Here is a 17639-nt window from a genome sequence, read left to right on the forward strand (position 1 = left end):
TAAAACAGTATTGTTTAGAATGTTAAAAATGTGCATTTCATGCATTGTGAGAGAAACATGACAATTCATGTGTCTGAAAATGAAAAGGGCCTATAACATATATCACATAAGATAGGAACTCTACTCCTGAGAGTCTAGTACACAGAATGAAAGCATCAGTTCATAGAGAAATTTTTACAGTATTGCTTGTAGTGTTAAAAAAAAGAGAAAAACCAAATTCAATCCTTGGTACCAAAAGAGAGAGAGGTAAAGGGAGTGGAGTGGGGGAGAGAAACAAGAATAAATAAAATCAACCTGAATATGGCCAACACATTTTTAAAGACTTTCTTCTGGGCATGGTGGCACACACCTGTAATCCCAGCCCTTGGGAGGCTGAGGCAGGATGATTACAGTGAGTTTGGTGCTAGCCTGGGCTATATAGTGAGTTCAAGGCCAACTGCACTACATGAGACCCTTTCTCAAAAAAAGTGAAATGAATGAATGCAAGAATGAATGAATAAGAGTTTTACCTCTTTTTATGTATGTACCACTGAATCACCACCATCACCAAGGACAACAAATACATACTTGTATTTCATATGTTCATAGGGGGGACTTAAGAAGGTTCATTATTGGTTCAATCTTAACTATTAACATTACGATAGCTCAGTGGTGGTTTGTGACCATGATGCAAAATATCAGTTAGAAAATCATTCTTCAATATTCTTAAAATATTTGGCAGCACGCCAAGATAAAATTTTGCTCTGAAATCTGTTAATTTTGTTTCTTTTCTGTAGATTTATCAACTCAAATTTCTATCAGAAATTTGCTGTAACATTGTGCTGTTAAATTAATTGATATTCCTATTTCTAAATCTGACCTTCCACAATCTCATTTCCTCATTGGCCAGACTACGAGAGACTCGTGCAGTGGAACAAGGTTGCCTCTAAAATTCATTTTGAAGCCCTAACTTCCAATGTGATTGTATTCTGGGATAAGGCCCACAGTTTCCAGGGGTTTCAGTCCACGGATGGCTCCAAGGCTGGAAGGGCCTGAGGAAGAAAAGCTGCTCAACCCACGGCAGCCAGGAAGCAGGGAGAGAGGGGAGAAGAGGGACTGGGTACAAGAATGTTCCTTCCCTTCCAGGTTGTGCCCCCAGTAAACCATTTCTTCTGACCAGTACCCCTTGTAAGCAATGAGACTTTTGGGGGACACAGTAGATCTAACCCATAGTAGGGCTTTTACAGAAATAATAAAGATTAAATGAAGTCTATAGAGAAGAGACTTGATCTGACAGAATTAATATTCTTACAATAAAGAAGCCAAGGCACATGCTTCCTCTCCACTCTGTGAGGTTCTGGGGACGGCCATCTGTAAGCGAGGAAGACAGACCTCACCTGATCCAACTATGCTGTCACTCTCCTCTTGCACTTTTAGTTTCTTCAGTTAAGAGAAAAACTCTGTTGTTTAAAGTACCTAATCTATGGTGTTTTTATTATTTTATTATGGTATTTTATCCAAATTAATATACAGGAAAATAGTTTTGAAAATCTGTTACATTATGGAATGTCTGAGTAGAACCCTCCCAAGGCTGCCCACTCTGAGTAAATACCCAAGGCCTGACAATCCTAACTGCTTCTAGGTGCTTTCAGCTTGGGACTCTCTCTTTTCTAATTTCAATTTCTAGTATTTTCCCCATCCATCATTTTCTGCCTGATTGCTGAACCCACCAGCCACACTCCTGCTGTAAGGTCTCTGTGAAAAGACTCTGTCCACTCCCCATATTGGCAGGGTTAACTTCTCATTTTCTTTGTTCCAATGGTACCTTTGCAATGAGCGTTATGTTGGCCACACACATGAAACTGCAAACAACATCCTCACCTCCACTATTGACGGATCTTTACTTCCCATCCTCTATTTCTTTCCCTTGGCATTTATTCCCTTTTAACAAATCATATAATATATATGATTACGTTTTACCGTCTGTCTGTTTGTTAAGAGGATAGGCTTTGTCTTTTGGTTCCCCAAGTATCCTGAAGGACCAGCACTCAAAAAATTATTCACTAAATAAAATAATTGGCTGAGAGGCAATAAACCTAGGTTTCAGCCACAGTACTGCCTCTACCATGCTGTTTAACTTTGGCTTTTTCTTATTTCCTAATTTGTACTATAAAAGCTTTAGTTCATACTAGACAGAAAGCTCCTTTCAACAATTTTGACTTGGTCCTTTCTCATCAGTATTCTCTTTTGAGCACTGACCTTCTTTTATCTTCTTGGCCCTGCCTGCTCCGTCCTTCATTAAATATACCCTTCCCCTTCCCACAGTCACCTCCTTGGTTCATAATGTTGATAATCAGTACACATTTGATCAATTTTAATTATTGATTCATTCATAAAATAGCATAAAGGCACATTCTGACAGAATTACGTCCATTAGTGTTAAACAGTATGATGAATTCTGAATTCTAATCCTAAAATCTATATTGAAATATGTAAATTAAAAATATTGAGCTAGAATTTGTCATACATTCTCTCAATGCATTTTTTTCTATAAAAATGTCATTCAATTCAGAGACACTATCTCTTTTACTCTTTTAAATACTGATCAAGGGTTTAAAGATCTCAACTCTTCCATATCTTTTTATATTCATCTTATATTCATCTTAAAAGATATTTTAGATTCTGCTAATGCCTTCTCACATGTTATTAATACAACTGAAGTATTTTAAACATCAGTTTAATAGCCCTACATCTTTACAATTTGTATCATCCTTTCTAATTTAAAGGTATATCTTCCTTTTAGTAACAAAATGTTTGGTTTTCAGTGCCTTCAAGGATTACTTCAGTAAGTCAAAATCAACATTTGTTTCTAAATACAGTAGGAGAATGAATCAATTAATTAGATTTCCTAAAATAAGCTTAGGTTTTGAGCAATTTTGGTCATTTGGATATATTTACTAAATATAAACAACTATTGATTGGTTGATAAAATTTAAAAAATAAAGCAAACTCTTCTTCAAGTTTACAATTATTAGCAATCAATTCACACTGAAAGAATGAGCTTTAATGAAAAGCCAAATTTAAAAGCAACCCTCAATAGACTTTTGATTTTTTTTACTTCAGATACATCCAACCCTATGCATATACATATTGTCCTCTATTTAAATTATTTTATCATATTAATAAGTATAAACTTATTTTCCCAGTTTAGTAGTGATCATATACATGTGATGCTTGAGTAATTTAAAAAATAGCGTGTGTATATAAAAACATCGTCTTTTCTGATTTACAAAAGAAAATTTCTACTCCTAAAACTAAATTAGAAAAGAAAAAGCATGAAATTCACAAATGAAAATAGAAAATTTAGTAAAGCTTGATTGAAGTTTCCGTGCAGAACATTCCTAAGCACAGTAGTTACTACAAGAAGATTGTCCAATCATATAAGCAACTCAGGTGGCAGCATCCCCTTTTTAAAGGTTTCGCTGCTCCAGACGGACCTGCGGAAAACCCTGACGGACGCAGGTCCTTTCATTTAGAAACTCTTTAAACCGTGACAAAACTTTTGAGAAGCGGCTTCATTGGCTACAAAATGAATGACGCAAGGTATTCCAAGCCCTCTAATCATCCAACTCCACGCTGGTTTCGGCAGCACAGATAATAATCCAGCTCCAAGGAGGAGCCTGGCTTCAAATTCCGCTTTCCGATTGGGTCCTACGGCAAGCGCGCAGGGACAATTTCTGAAATTGACCTCTGTTTCCGGAACCGCAGGCGAAAATGGCAGCCGCCAGGGTTTGGAAGCTTGTGTGTCCCGGACGGGGACTGTCGTTGCATACTGCTGCTGAGGCCGCCTCCACGGCTACGGAGTCAACCAGCACAGATGTCGGGGCCTTCCCTGTTGCACGGTACCCGCCAATTGTGGCTTCCTTGACAGCCAAAAGCAAAGCAGCAAGGCTGCGGCGGGTGGAGCGCTGGCAGGCTACGGTGCACGCGGCCCAGTCGGTGGACGAGAAGTTGCGCATCCTCACCAAGATGCAGTTTATGAAGTACGTGGTTTACCCGCAGACTTTTGCCCTGAACGCCGACCGCTGGTACCAGGGCTTTACCAAGACGGTGTTCCTGTCGGGCCTTCCGGCTGCCCCAGCGGAGCCCGGGCCCTCGCTGGACTTAGCGGCCCTGCGCGACATCGCCTGTGACAGCCTCCTGCAGGAGAGTTTCTACCTGCGGCGCAAACGGCGCCCTCCCCTCTACGAGGAGCTGGAGACCGTCGCCTCGCCCTTCCTGGACCAGCTGGTGGCGGCCCTCATGGGCTATCTCAGCCCGCTGAACCCCGTCCTGGCTTCAGCTGCTGTCGGTGAGCTTCGGGATCCCCACTCAGTGCAGGAGATGGGATAACACTGGGCTCTTCACTGCTCAGTCCTTTTTCTCTGGCTGGGAGGGCAGGTTTCCTAGCCTCGCTGAGTTGGAACTGTGGAGACTAGGTTCTGGTGACTGTTCAAATCTAGTCTAGAGCTGAAGCTCTGCAGGACTCCTGCTTTAAGAACGTGAAGCCAAATGCAAGAGTAGTGGTTAAGAGAAGAGGCCCTTAAAAGTGTAGGGCAGAACTGTGTTTCCTTTTGGCATTTCCACCAAAAACTGTTTGGCTACATGTAATTTCACTAAACTCTTTCAATTTTTTTTCTCTCATTTTTAAGATGAGAATTATGGTAATAGTACCACGGCATAGAATTGTGAAGATTAAGTTAGGTATTAACTAAAATACCTAACGTTTATTCTTTATTATCATGTCAGGCCCTGTTCCAGATTTTCAGTGTGCCATCTAAATACTATAACTACTTACAGTAGGGAGCACAATGGAAGAGCACAAACGTTAACTACATTTAGTTTTAAGACCAGCGCTTGGTAGGTTTGGATTTGGACTTTGTGAACTACAATCCCCATATAAATGTTCAGTGAAAACATGACAAATGATTCCTAAATAAATAATTTTAAATATTAGTGTTTCACATACATTCATTTATGTTTACCACCCATTAGATGTCTTAATACTTAGTGAACTGACTAGCTTTCAGTATGTGCCTTGCCTTCCTCAGTTGGGGAGGAAGTATTGAGGGAAGGATAGTGAACGTTGACTATTTGTGATTGATGGCCTACAAAACATACTATTTGAAGACCCAGATAAAATGTAGATTATTTCAACAGCACATACCTTGTAGAGTTATTGCAAATATTGAAATAGTATTTCATAAGACCACTCTGGATTCTGTTAAACTATTTTTTATTTCTGTTGAATGGCATTCCTGTTAGTTTATTGTCTTTATGTCTATTCTTAACGAAAAACTTTGATTATATAGGTTAGTGTAATGATGGCACAAGTAGACTATAAATGTTTTGAGTGTTAAATGCGATTCAAAGTTAAACTGACATGGAATTATGACTATCTTATATGAAAGAGTAAAGATCTATTTTTAAATTAGTTACAATCGTCTTTGTCTATTGCTTTTACTGTTATAATAATTATATTTATCTAAATGATCAAATGAAGAATTTTGAATCTTTTGAAAGATTGTAAGCGCCCAGTTCATTTTTACTGGTTACGTGGTGAAGAAATTATTCCTAGTGGTCATAGAAAAGGCCGAATTGATGCTTTGCGATACCAAATAAATGATAAACCAAACAACCAGATTCGAATATCCAAGCAACTCACAGAGGTAAGGGTTTATTGCATATACACATATATAGTGACATTTGATGTAAGGAACAGTGTGGGAAATGTCTTAGACCAGGTAATTAGGCTTGTAACATAAAATATTTGGGTGGATTTCATGGGTTTCCTATTTGTTTTAAAGACATCCCATCTGAAAATATTATTCAGCTTTTTAATCTGGTATAATATATTCTGTACAGGTCAAATAACCATGTTAGTGAGATTAAGACATCAGTTTTCAAGACCGTATAGATCTTTTTGTTTCTTTTAGTTTCCTTAAGCTAGTTAGTCATAAATCAGATGGTCTTTACAGTTACAAGTGCAGTCACTTGACATATTTACAGTTCTTTTAAAGGCAAAAGAAATATACTTTGTGTATTGTCCATGTTTCTACATCAGGGGTTGGCAGTCTTTCTGTAAAGATCTAGATAGTAAATATTTTAGGCTTTACAGATCTTGTCTCTGTTGTAACTATTCAGCTACTGGCCTTAGAGAATATAAGCTGCCATACATAATATTTAAGGGAATATGTATGGCTGTGTTCCAGTAACACTCTCTTTGTAAAAACAAAGTAACTTGCTAGTGTGTACTCATCACTAAGTGGTAGTATAGGTTAAGCTTCTGTAGACCAAAACTCTGAAATTGGAAATGCTCCAAAATCCAAACTAAAGGCTAGTTCAAACTTTTGGTTTAGAAATACTTCACTTGTTAAAAACAACAACAACAACAACAAAAAAACTGTGCAGGTATTCCAAAATTAGGAAAACTAAAATCAGAAACAGTTCTGTTCCTTAGCATTTTAATTAAGGAATACTCGACCTATATTTTAAATTATTTTGTAAAAAATACCCCATTTAAAAAATAAGAATGTAAGCAAAATGGACACTAATGTTCCTATAATTCAGTATACGTTTTCTTTTCCTTTAAGTTTGCACCATTGGATTACTCTGTACCTATAGAAATCCCTGTTATGAAATGTAAACCAGACAAGCTTCCATTGTTCAAACGGCAATATGAAAACAACATATTTATTGGTAAGTTTTTTGACATATTGTACCACACATGATCAAAATGTGCAGTGCACATTTGGAGCATTAACTGTAGTGACAAATTAATTCTTGATAACAGAAATTCAGATAGTTCATTAATTTATAATCTCAAATTATTGTAACATGTGTGATAAGTTCTTTTAACTTATGACTTGAAATTATACTTACTCTTACTACATTAGTAATATTTAACTTTAGAAAAGAGTTATATTTTCTAGGCTTTTTTGATTACTATATAAAAAGAGTAATTTGTCATTTTTCAAAACTAAAAATGTTTAGAACTGGATTTGGGGCCATGATTGACATTTTTATAGAACAATCCTGTCTGGGCTACACATGGTGAAAACCATCAAGAATTCAAAAATTAATAAGACCTCATGTCTTTCTTCATGTAACTTATTCTTTGATAATTGTTATCCTCCCCCCTTTTCTTAATTTCTGCCTGATTTGAGGCAGTTTTTTTTTTTTTTTTTTTTTTGTACCAGAGATTGAAATTGGGACCTTGTGCTTGCAAGGCAGGCAGAGGAACCACTAAGCTAAATCCCAGGCCCCTTGAGGCAGATTTTTATGAAAGCTTTACCCTATTCCTCCAGACATATTTTATCATCTCCTTCTTGATCACTGTATTTTTAGGGAATGACCTATGAAAACCTTTTAAAAAGACTACCAGTAGTATTAGTGCCAGCATTTCACCAAATACTAGTCCTTTTTTGTAACTTAAAAATATAGTATAAAAATAATTTTTTAAAAAATTAGGAATATGATACATAATCATTACACTAAATAATAAAAATTTTGAAGTCCAAGTATTTATATTTTCTGGTGAATATGACAGGGAAAATATCAAAATTCTTCATTGAAGGAACACTTACATATATTCTTTTGACTTGCATCATAGGGCTTTATGATGACTAGCAGATTGAGAAAATGTGCTTTCATGTAAAGTTTTGCTTCATTATGATCAGTAAAAGAAAGAAGAACACTAGTATTCCCACTCTGTATTTTGAGTACTGGGCACATGATAGAGGAGAAAAATGTCCATAATACGAGTACTAAAGCACGTGCTTTCAGATACTCTGCATAATCATTTTATCTGAAACATTTTTATTTTGCTCTTCAGGTTCAAAAACAGCAGATCCATGCTGTTATGGTCACACTCAGTTTCATCTGTTACCTGACAAATTGAAAAGGGAAAGGCTTTTGAAGCAAAACTGTGCTGACCAGATAGAAGCAGTTTTTAGAGCTAATGCTATTACAAGCCTTTTTGCCTGGACTGGAGCACAAGCTATGTATCAAGGTAAAACTAATTGTGTAGCTTTATTGTTCTTTGATGGTATCTTTGACATTTTAAGAATTATTCAGATTATTCTCTTTGGTTTAAAAATGTAAGCTACATCTTAACATCTTGAAAAATTTTATCTTGACACAAAATAAAGTTTTAAGATCCATAATTTAATATTGTACATTGAAATTTAAAAGTGGTACTTAGGTAGTTAATTTGATCTTTTACTTTAACTATCTCCTGTGAGAATGTATTTTTCCCCCCAGTGGGATACACAAACATTTCAGGAACTATTGCTAGATCAACTCTTCATATAACAACTTTGAGTATAGAAAAGAAAATAATTTGTCAATTAAATATAAATCAAATCATGTCTATACCATATCTAGGATTTAGATTATAAGATTGTTCATTCAGTAAATATTGAATGCTATTTATATGCCAAGACAGATACTACCCTCCCAGGAGCTTTTGTTATAGGGAAAAAGTAAAAGAATTTCTTGTTTTCAGCTAATGGCAAACATAGGGAGAAAATAATGTAAGGGGTATAATGATTTATTGGGTTATGGTGGATATAAGTGAGATAAGAGGCAAAATCTATTAAAATAGAGTCATTAAGGAGGGTTCTTTAAAAAATGACTTCTGAGCAGAGACCTGAATGGTGAGGAGCTACCTATGTGCATAGTCTGGAGGAAAACAATTCAAGATAAAAGGAATGGCAATAAAAAATATTGGGAAGGGGCTTGAACTATTTAAGGAATATAAACACTGATAAAGAAAGAAGGAGAGAATGATGGAAAATTAGGTGGAGGATGCCAGAGGCTATATTGTGTAGAATTTATATTTATCTATTTTGCTGTAGTGAAGTTGAACCCAGGTCTTTTGCCTACTATGCAGACCTTCTACCACTGACCTACAGCCTTTGCCTTCAAGTAGGACTTTTAGAATCTACTGAGTTGTTTAGATTTTATTGTAAAATTTGCATATACTATGAATTAATCTTATATAATTATCAAAGAAATTTGAATACAGCTTTAATTATTAATAAGCTCACTTTTTTACATGTATATGTATTTTAATATGCTCACATTATTGACTTATATTTCTGTAATAGAAATGAAAATGAGGTGTAAGGTAAGGGCAGACAGAATCAGAAAATGTAAGAGGTAACTGTTGATGTTATATGGAGTGACACTGTTTATTCATGAATATAAAGTACTTTGTTTTTCAATGGAATTAGTTCCATATTTTAACAGTATTATTCATTGGCTGTCCATTTAAGGATGATATGAAATATGTGTGAAATAAACTTGCCATTTGGAGCCGGGCGTGGTGACGCACGCCTGTAATCCCAGCACTCAGGAGGCTGAGGCAGGAGGATTGCTATGAGTTCAAGACCAGCCTGGACTACATAGTGAGTTCCAGGTCAGTCTCAGCTACATAGTGAGACCCTGTCTCAAAAAGAAAAGAAATTGCCCTTTGGCTTTGGTGGTGGGCTTTAAAAGTATTGAAAGCCAGGCATCCTGGAAGAAAATATACTCAGAAAATTTGAGAAGTGTAAGTGTCACACACCTATAATCCCAGCACTAGAGAGGCTAAGGCAGGAGAATCATGTTGAGTTCATAGCCAGCCTGGGTTACGTAATGAGTTCAAGACCAACCTGATAGGCACTCCCTGTTTCAAAAGAAACAAACAAAAAAAGACATTGAATTTATTTAAGAATATGTCAAAATCCATGGAAAGACTTACTTTGAAGTGAGTTTTTTTTTCCTTGTGAATTTGGTGGAATAAATGGCCATAATAGTTATTGGGTTGTAGCTTCTAGTATGGGGAAATTTGAACATACCTGAAGTCCATGCGTTGTAGTGAAGTTAGTACTAGATGTAAAAGGATTCTTCCTAAGCAGAATTTACTGTGCTGCTTAGGTGAAGTAAGTTAAGGTTAAAACTGTTGAAGGCTAAAGTTGTTGAAAAATATGCATTGTGAATTTAGGGATACTCTAAAGTAGGTTGTAATTACTATTGTAGAAATGCAGTGCAGGGTTAGGATGGAGAAGATAGGGAAACTGAGATCTTCAGGAGTTTGGTACTTGCTACCTTCTAATGTTTTGTTTTGGTAAAATACATTCTGTGTGTAAATTTCAGCATAACTTTCTTCTACAGGATTCTGGAGTGAAGCAGATGTTACTCGACCCTTTGTTTCCCAAGGTGTGATCACAGATGGAAAATATTTTTCCTTTTTCTGCTATCAGTTAAATACTTTGGCACTGACTGTACAAGCTGATCAGAATAACCCTCGCAAAAATATATGTTGGGGAACGCAAAGTAAACCTCTTTATGAGACAATTGAGGATAATAATGTGAAAGGTTTTAATGATGATGTTCTGCTTCAGATAGTTCACTTTCTACTGAATAAACCAAAGGAAGACAAAACACAGCCGTTGGAAAACTAACTGGAAACATTTGATTCGGGACTTTGAGAATACTTAAATTTCACAAAAGGAACAATAAAAAGAACTTTAAAAATGCTGTGTGTAACTGTGAGATATTGGATGCATTGATCTTTGAGAAGTGTTTCTTAGGTTAACCTGTCATGCTCAACTGTGGCAGCCCAAAGGATGAGAGATTACTCAGAGTCCATGTGCAGTTTTACCTCTGAGCCCAGACTGCCTTTTAGCTGTAACCCCTCACCTGAGAGAGTCTCAGGAAAAAAACAGTCCTGATGTGAAGTTTCTGGCAGCTTTTTATTGATAGAACCAAGAAGCAAAGATAAAGCCCAAAAGAAAGACATCTGTACAAGAACTTAGGGAACAGGGAAAGGGCAGGATGATCTGCAGTGACTCATTTCCGTTTAAACAAGCCGTGAGGGAGAGAACAGTGTCTGGAGCAATCGCAATGGTATCTTGGTTCACAAACTTGGTTCTGGAAACTGAGTTGGAAGAGAACCAGATTAAATTTAACAATTAGGTTCATTGTTGACCTTATGGACAAATGTGATTCAGTTCTTATCCAGTTTGGTTTGTGATCAGAACTGTGGAGAGAATTGAGTTCAACTATTGCCCTTTCAGGTCTGCTCTGATCTTTAGCCATGCATTCCAGGAAGCCTGAGCCATCGCCACAGGGGATCCCTTCATTTCAACAATCATTTCAGTCACTCCTCCGGCCAGGGTCTCCCTCCACACATTAGTCCATGATTAGGCATCTTGTTCTGCTCAATCACTGAATGATTTAATTAAAGCATATTGATTAAAAAAATTTTTTTTGCAAATTTCTAACTAGGAAGACTGATTGTGCCTTCTTATTGTGTGTGATTTTAAACACATAGGCAGTAATTCAAGTATTTGATAATATGTATATATTTTGGTTTTTTATTTTTTTTTGTTGTTAATGAATGGTAAATGTCTTGACCCCCATTCAAACCCCTTCAAAGCATGAACAATATTTTGCATATACAGTAAAACAAGGGGTTTGATAAATTTCTCAATTTTGATTTATAAAGAAAAATAGAGATTCTATTCATAAGGTAATTTAAAGAGAATTACATTAGTCATAACCCTATCATGTTTAATGGTAAAGCACAGGTGATATTCTCACTGAAAATAAATAAGACAGCACTGACCTTTATGTGTTTTGCTAATCCATTGCAAGTGCCTAGAATCATAGAAGTAAGCACATGATGTATGTTTGTTGAATGGATGTGAGTTAACTAAAATAATCTTTCTAGTTTGAGTTCTTTATTCATATTTTTATCTCATTAAAGTTCAGAATTTATGTATCTCCACATATTCATAAATTTCTTTCCAGTAATAGTCCTAAGTAGCTCTTAAAAGTAGATAATGTGTGTTGCTTTGTAAAAGGTCAATTCAGCTCATTAAGTTGAACAGTTTTTCAGCAAGTTCTCATGAGGTATTTATGTACATTCTGATATGAAATTCTTTTACATTGTTTATCAGCATAGATAGCGATTAACTTCCATGTAGTACAATCTATTGGACAGTTTCCATCTTTACTCAGTACATCTTCAACCGTTTATATGGTTGACTACTCCATTCTTGAAGCATTGAAATCTTGCATTGCCTTCAGTGAAATACTCTGGATTTTCTTCCTATCTCATTTGATTGGTTTTTCATATTTTCCTTTGCTATTCTTCTGCTAACCTTTCTTCAAATACTAGTGTACCCTTGGCTTCTAGTCTAGGTTCCATTTTTCTTCATTTACACTCTCCTGGATGACATGGTCAAATCTCAAGTATGTATTTAAATGTAAAAGCACATTCAGTATTAAAGTTGGATTTCATGTTTTTGCTTCATATCTGAACTATAATTAACTTTAACTAAACAAGTCTAAATGATTAAAATTATGGGCAGTTTCCGCTTAGTTTTTCAAATTTCATAGAAAATACTATTTTATAATTTTAAAAATCTTTTTTGAATAAACTAATACGGAGCCATCAACTTATGTCGTTTGACTCCATCAAATAACTATGAAATTGTATTTTATTTGAGAAAACATAATACTTGTTCAAGAAATTTCACAAATTTTATTAAATAGGGTGTGACCAGAATATATAGTGAATTTTTAAATTGTAAATATTATTATAGTAAAAGACATTTCAAGTAATCTCTCAAATATTCGCCCTTCCTTCACAACTATAGCATCCATTGCTCTTGCTGTTTACTGAAGCAATTGTGGAAGTCCTCTTTATTCACTGTCCTTATGAAATGTGATAAAAAACAGTGAATGCTGCTATCTAGAGTTACCTGACAGGAAGACCGGTTTTTAAAAACTTCTCATCTATCTTATTCACTGTAACTGGCACCATGTAACTTCTGGTGCTTCCGGAAGTCAAAATGACAATGAAAAACACATTTTAAACGGATTCAGAACATTAACATTTGAGGCAGCCATGGCAGTGCAATTAAAGACTTATGAAAGAAGACTTACAGAACTGCTTTAGGAAGTGGCAACAAAGATGGGATAAATATGTTCAAAGCGAGGGGATGTCTTTGAGGGGGGCAAATGACAATGTGTTTTACTGTAAAAAATTTTTTAAAATGAAACTGACTATTTTTGGATTAAACCACATATATTTTGACATCTTTAGTAGTTGGTTCCTGGAAACTGAGAACATACTAGAGATGAAGTACTGAGATTTTTCATGAGATCTTTTACTGGGTTAGTACTATGTCTGAATACTTAACCCTCCCGCCCGCAAATTCATGGTATTTTAACCTCTTGAAAAACATGATAATTTCAGTTTATATCATTGCATATCAGCTGCTTTGGATCCCTTTAACTGGGATCACAGGTTTGTCACAATTCTCACCACACCTCATTTTTCTACTTTGCCAACATTATTGGGCCTACTTCCTTAATTTCTGTGGAATGTTTTATTTATGACACCTGAGGCCCATATAAATCTTAAGAACTTGTATCATTGATAGCCAAACTCAACCTTGACAACTACGTTTAGGCTTTAGAGCAGTCATGGCAAACGTTTTAGAGCTTCCAGTGATACAAATAGCCTGCTGCACACGTGACTTAGGTTCACCACTACTTATTTAGAGTCTCTACTTTCTGGCAATAGGCATACTAATCAGAAATGCAGGTGAATTTGTTCACTTTAGATTTTTAAGTGAAATGAAAGCTCTAGCCTTTGGGGTAAAGAATGGTTTATAAAGTTATCTGGCAAAAATATATGAATTTCTTTTCCTCTGATAAAAGCGAATCAAGATTTGCTTTTTGAGGCAGTATCATGAAATTGAGTAAAACTTTGTCCATTTTTTTTAGTAGAACCTAGTTGGTGACCAGAGGGTCTTTGGACACTGTACTAAGTATTTAGTTTCCCTTAGTAGCTTAAATTAGGTCAACTACAGCACTGCCCTCTCCACTTGTGGAAGAAGGGTTAGAATGCTTATATAGGGTTGAACCCTTATACTAGAAGACCTGTCAAATGGTGGTCCATACATAAATCAGCTAGAAAGAAAGAAAACTTTCCACTCCTGTTTTCAAAAACAAGTGATTATTATTTATACAGTCTTCTTGTTAAAACACTGGACTACATATAATATTGACGGCATTTGAAAGCTAAACTGGTTAGAAATAATTGCCAGGCTGATTTGTGGATGAAGTGAAAAATCCAATGAACATAATACTAGGTCTGCTTTTTCTCTGAAGGAGGGATAAACAGTATTTAAGTAGCCTTGGGAGGCTAGAAGGAAAGGTTAAAGTATAGATTTTCCAAGGTCATGGTTCTGGTAAGATTTTTCAGTTTGAGATCATGAAGGACAGCATTCTAAGCCTAAGGGTGAAACAAATAAACCATTCACATAGAATGTAACATTAAATTAAATTTTCTATATAGGTCATAAAATTCTGAAAATCTGAAAGTACTCTACGGTCATCTTATAATTTTAGTAACATTTAGGAATGTAAAAGAGGGAAACCTTGAGGAATTAAAAATAATTTCTTAGGCCTTAAACCATTTCAACAAAATTCAAGTACAGTATCTCCATATAATATTCAGGTTCAGGAAGAGAAAAGGGAGTGAAAGCCAGGAGAAATAACATTAAGAGGCCACCAAGTATTGGGACTGTACAATAGACTTTAAATATGTTTACCATGTTCAAGGAAATAAAATATTAATTTTTTCACATACAATCGAAACTCTTAAAATGTCACTGCAGTTTTGCAAATGAGCCAAATATAAACTTGAGAACTAAAACCAAAAAAAAGCAAACAAACAAGAATTGCAAATATTTATTGCTGCAGTGTTACCTTGGTTCATGAACTGAATTTGTTCCGCGATTCGGGTAACATGACCACATTACTGCTCATGTGGGGAAGATGAATGAGGTCCTGCCTGTCAACTGATGTGAAGTTTGTGAGTGAAAGAAGATTTTGCCAAAGGCTTCTATTAGCAAACTTAATTGTTCACCAAAGGAAACATTGTGAATTGAGGTGTTACTATATTACCACAAAATTAGTGATTTAATGTACATTTGTTATACATTTATTGTACATTTATTATCTGAGATTCTGTTAGTACAAAAATCCAGCTTAGTTTAGATAGCTTTTGTTTTAAGCTGCAAAGTATTGGTCAGGGCGAATTTTATTCTGAGAGCTCAGCTGGGAAAATGTCTACATCAAATTAATGTATTTGTTAGCAGTCAAGGAATATAGGTGGGCTTCTTTAAGGCAGTTTACAACATGGCAGCTTGCTAGAGAACGCCTAGAGAGATAGTCTGCTAACAAGGCTATTGGTCAAGAGCCAAGTCACTATTTCTAGTTCACAGCTAAAGACAAGGAATTATATAATAGCATGGCTAGGAAGAGATGTAGAGTAATTGTTTTTGTGTGTGTATGTATGTGTGTTTGTGTGTGTGTGTGTGTGTGTGTGTGTGTGTGTGTGTGTTCATGGGCATAGGGTGTCATAGTCTTCTCATCAATACTTTATAAGCACAGTTGAAAACAATTCATGAACTGATAGGCTATAATAAAATATCCAGTATATATTGTTTTCATAAACTATACTATTGTTACTGGATTTTGGGGTGCTTGAGTCTCCTTCAAGAGGTGGTGTTTAGGTACTTTCTGTCCTGAATAAAGAATTGGTCAAGAAAAGCACAAAAGGTAGTGAGGTTTTATGTTTATGGAAGGTGTAAAAAGAAAAGGAACATGCTGTTCAGAGCAAGTTTGGGTCAGCTAAGGTAAGGAAAGAGATGCACCATTCAAACAACAGGGTGGGCCAGTGAAAGTGTTAACAATGGCCCCCAGCTTGATGGTGGCCATTTCTGGTATCTCCCATTTCTCAGGCTAACTTCAGGTCTAGGCTATCCTATCAAAAACCTACTCATTTCTCATAAGAATTGAAGATAGCACTTTCCATTTTATTCCTAGATCTGGGCTTTGGAAAATGTTCTTTACATGTGTCCCAGAACACTGTGCTCATTCTCCCAGCCAGTTTGCCTTTCCCTAATCACCTGCCTCATTTCCTTCTGAGAGACATTCTTTACAGGGTGATGAGGTAGTGGAGGTTTCCATTTTCACATAGCTGCTTTATGCTGAACAGGGCTGTAGGCCCTACTTACTGATGATTATGTGCTCTTCAACTACCTTGGGATGTTCTGGCTCACTGACTGTACTGAAAAGAAAAAAACCTAACAGAAGACAATGAGAAAAGAGTTAACATCTATTTGTGAAGGACTGCTGTTTGATGGAACAAAGTTTGGTGAACCTCTCAGCAGGGTTACTTTGCTATTAGGTTGAGAATGCAGAGTCCAAACATGAGAAGGAGCAGATCAGATTCCCATGTTTCCTATGAAGGAGACAGTATGGCAAAGAGGGATGTTAGATAAATTATCAAAAACCCAAGAGCCATAGCCTTAGCAAGATTACCCATATTATGAATCTAATAAAAAACAGGGGTCTCAGTACCCCACTTCAGCTGTGGTAAATTTAGTGGCTGTACTTATTTGCACACAGAGCAGTACTGGAACCTTGATTTGTGAAGAAGAGTTTCAACTCTTCCAGAAGTTCACAGGAATAGCTTTCTTCTTTTGAGTGATCTCTTTCTTCAGTTGACTCAAGTGTGTGCTGGCTTTGTCTTGTGATATCCAGGGTTACCCAGGGTTCCTCACAAGAGATGGTGATGTCTGGGGACATGGGCATTGTAGGTTGCTCTGGGGCCCTTCAGTCTTCACCAGTAGGAGACAAGGATTTTGGCCAGGAATGGGGACAGTCTATCCTCCAGTGGCATGAGTCAGGTTCACTGACCATCTTACACTTGGAGAAGGGCCTGGGCAGTGGCTTGGTACAGTCACATGTCAAGTGTCCAGACTTTTTGCATTTCATACAAAAACTCTCCTCATTTGTCCTTGGGTTTTCCCGTGGATGACTTGGGATTATGTAAAGCATTGCCAGTTGTGATGACAATTATAATTCTGATCCTTGTCCTTTCACCATCATCTAGTTCCTGATTGTTGAAAAGAGAAGTCCATGTCCAGCAATTGGATATATGGGGAACCATGTGAAGGTTTTTGTAATTTGCGCTGTATGTCTGGGGCTGACTGACATATGAAATGATGTCTTTTCAGTGCCTATCCCTCCTGGCAAGATAGTTCTGTGTTTGTATATTTACAAAAGATTTCTACTACTTGGCTATGGTAGACAGCTAAATTTTCCACTTTGCCATGTATGACTCCTCTCACTTTATCCTAACAGATTTCTTAATGTATCTTTTCATTCCCATGATAAGAAATAATTTTTAGCTTATCGTTAGTACTATAGTCCTATTCCAGTTCTGTCTCACAACCTCTTTAGGGTAGTTTCCAGCCCTTTTTTGTAGCATATTGTTCATCTGCATAGTTATTAGCTTCTTACAGGATTCTTTGTTTTTCATCTGGAGGACAGAAACTCATCAAGATGAACTTCTTGACATGATAGGTCAAAAGCAAGGATCAAAGACTGAACACATCAGCTAACCTACTATGATCCTCTGAAAGTTGGCCTAGCCAATCTTTGCACTGTTGGATATGTGCAACGTAAAAAGGGACCTGGATTCCAGTAGGTCCTTGGACCTCTCTCAGGGGTAAGATAAGTTATTAGTTAGAAGAGTACAAGTACTA

The 17639-nt window shown here is 36.3% G+C and overlaps 1 protein-coding gene across 1 annotated transcript; it reads left to right on the forward strand.

The window, feature by feature from the left end:
• The first annotated feature begins 3712 nt into the window (after window positions 1-3712).
• Window positions 3713-11626, forward strand: Mrps30 (mitochondrial ribosomal protein S30). The gene is made up of 5 exons (XM_010629905.3): window positions 3713-4330; window positions 5542-5687; window positions 6612-6717; window positions 7853-8029; window positions 10177-11626. The coding sequence occupies exons 1-5, from the start codon at window positions 3754-3756 to the stop codon at window positions 10464-10466; spliced, it is 1296 nt and encodes a 431-aa protein (XP_010628207.1). The 5' UTR covers window positions 3713-3753; the 3' UTR covers window positions 10467-11626.
• The last annotated feature ends 6013 nt before the right edge of the window (window positions 11627-17639 follow it).

This window comes from Fukomys damarensis, unplaced genomic scaffold (assembly GCF_012274545.1).
Source record: "Fukomys damarensis isolate Sample0158 unplaced genomic scaffold, DMR_v1.0_HiC HiC_scaffold_1, whole genome shotgun sequence".
Classification (NCBI taxonomy): Eukaryota; Metazoa; Chordata; class Mammalia; order Rodentia; family Bathyergidae; genus Fukomys; species Fukomys damarensis.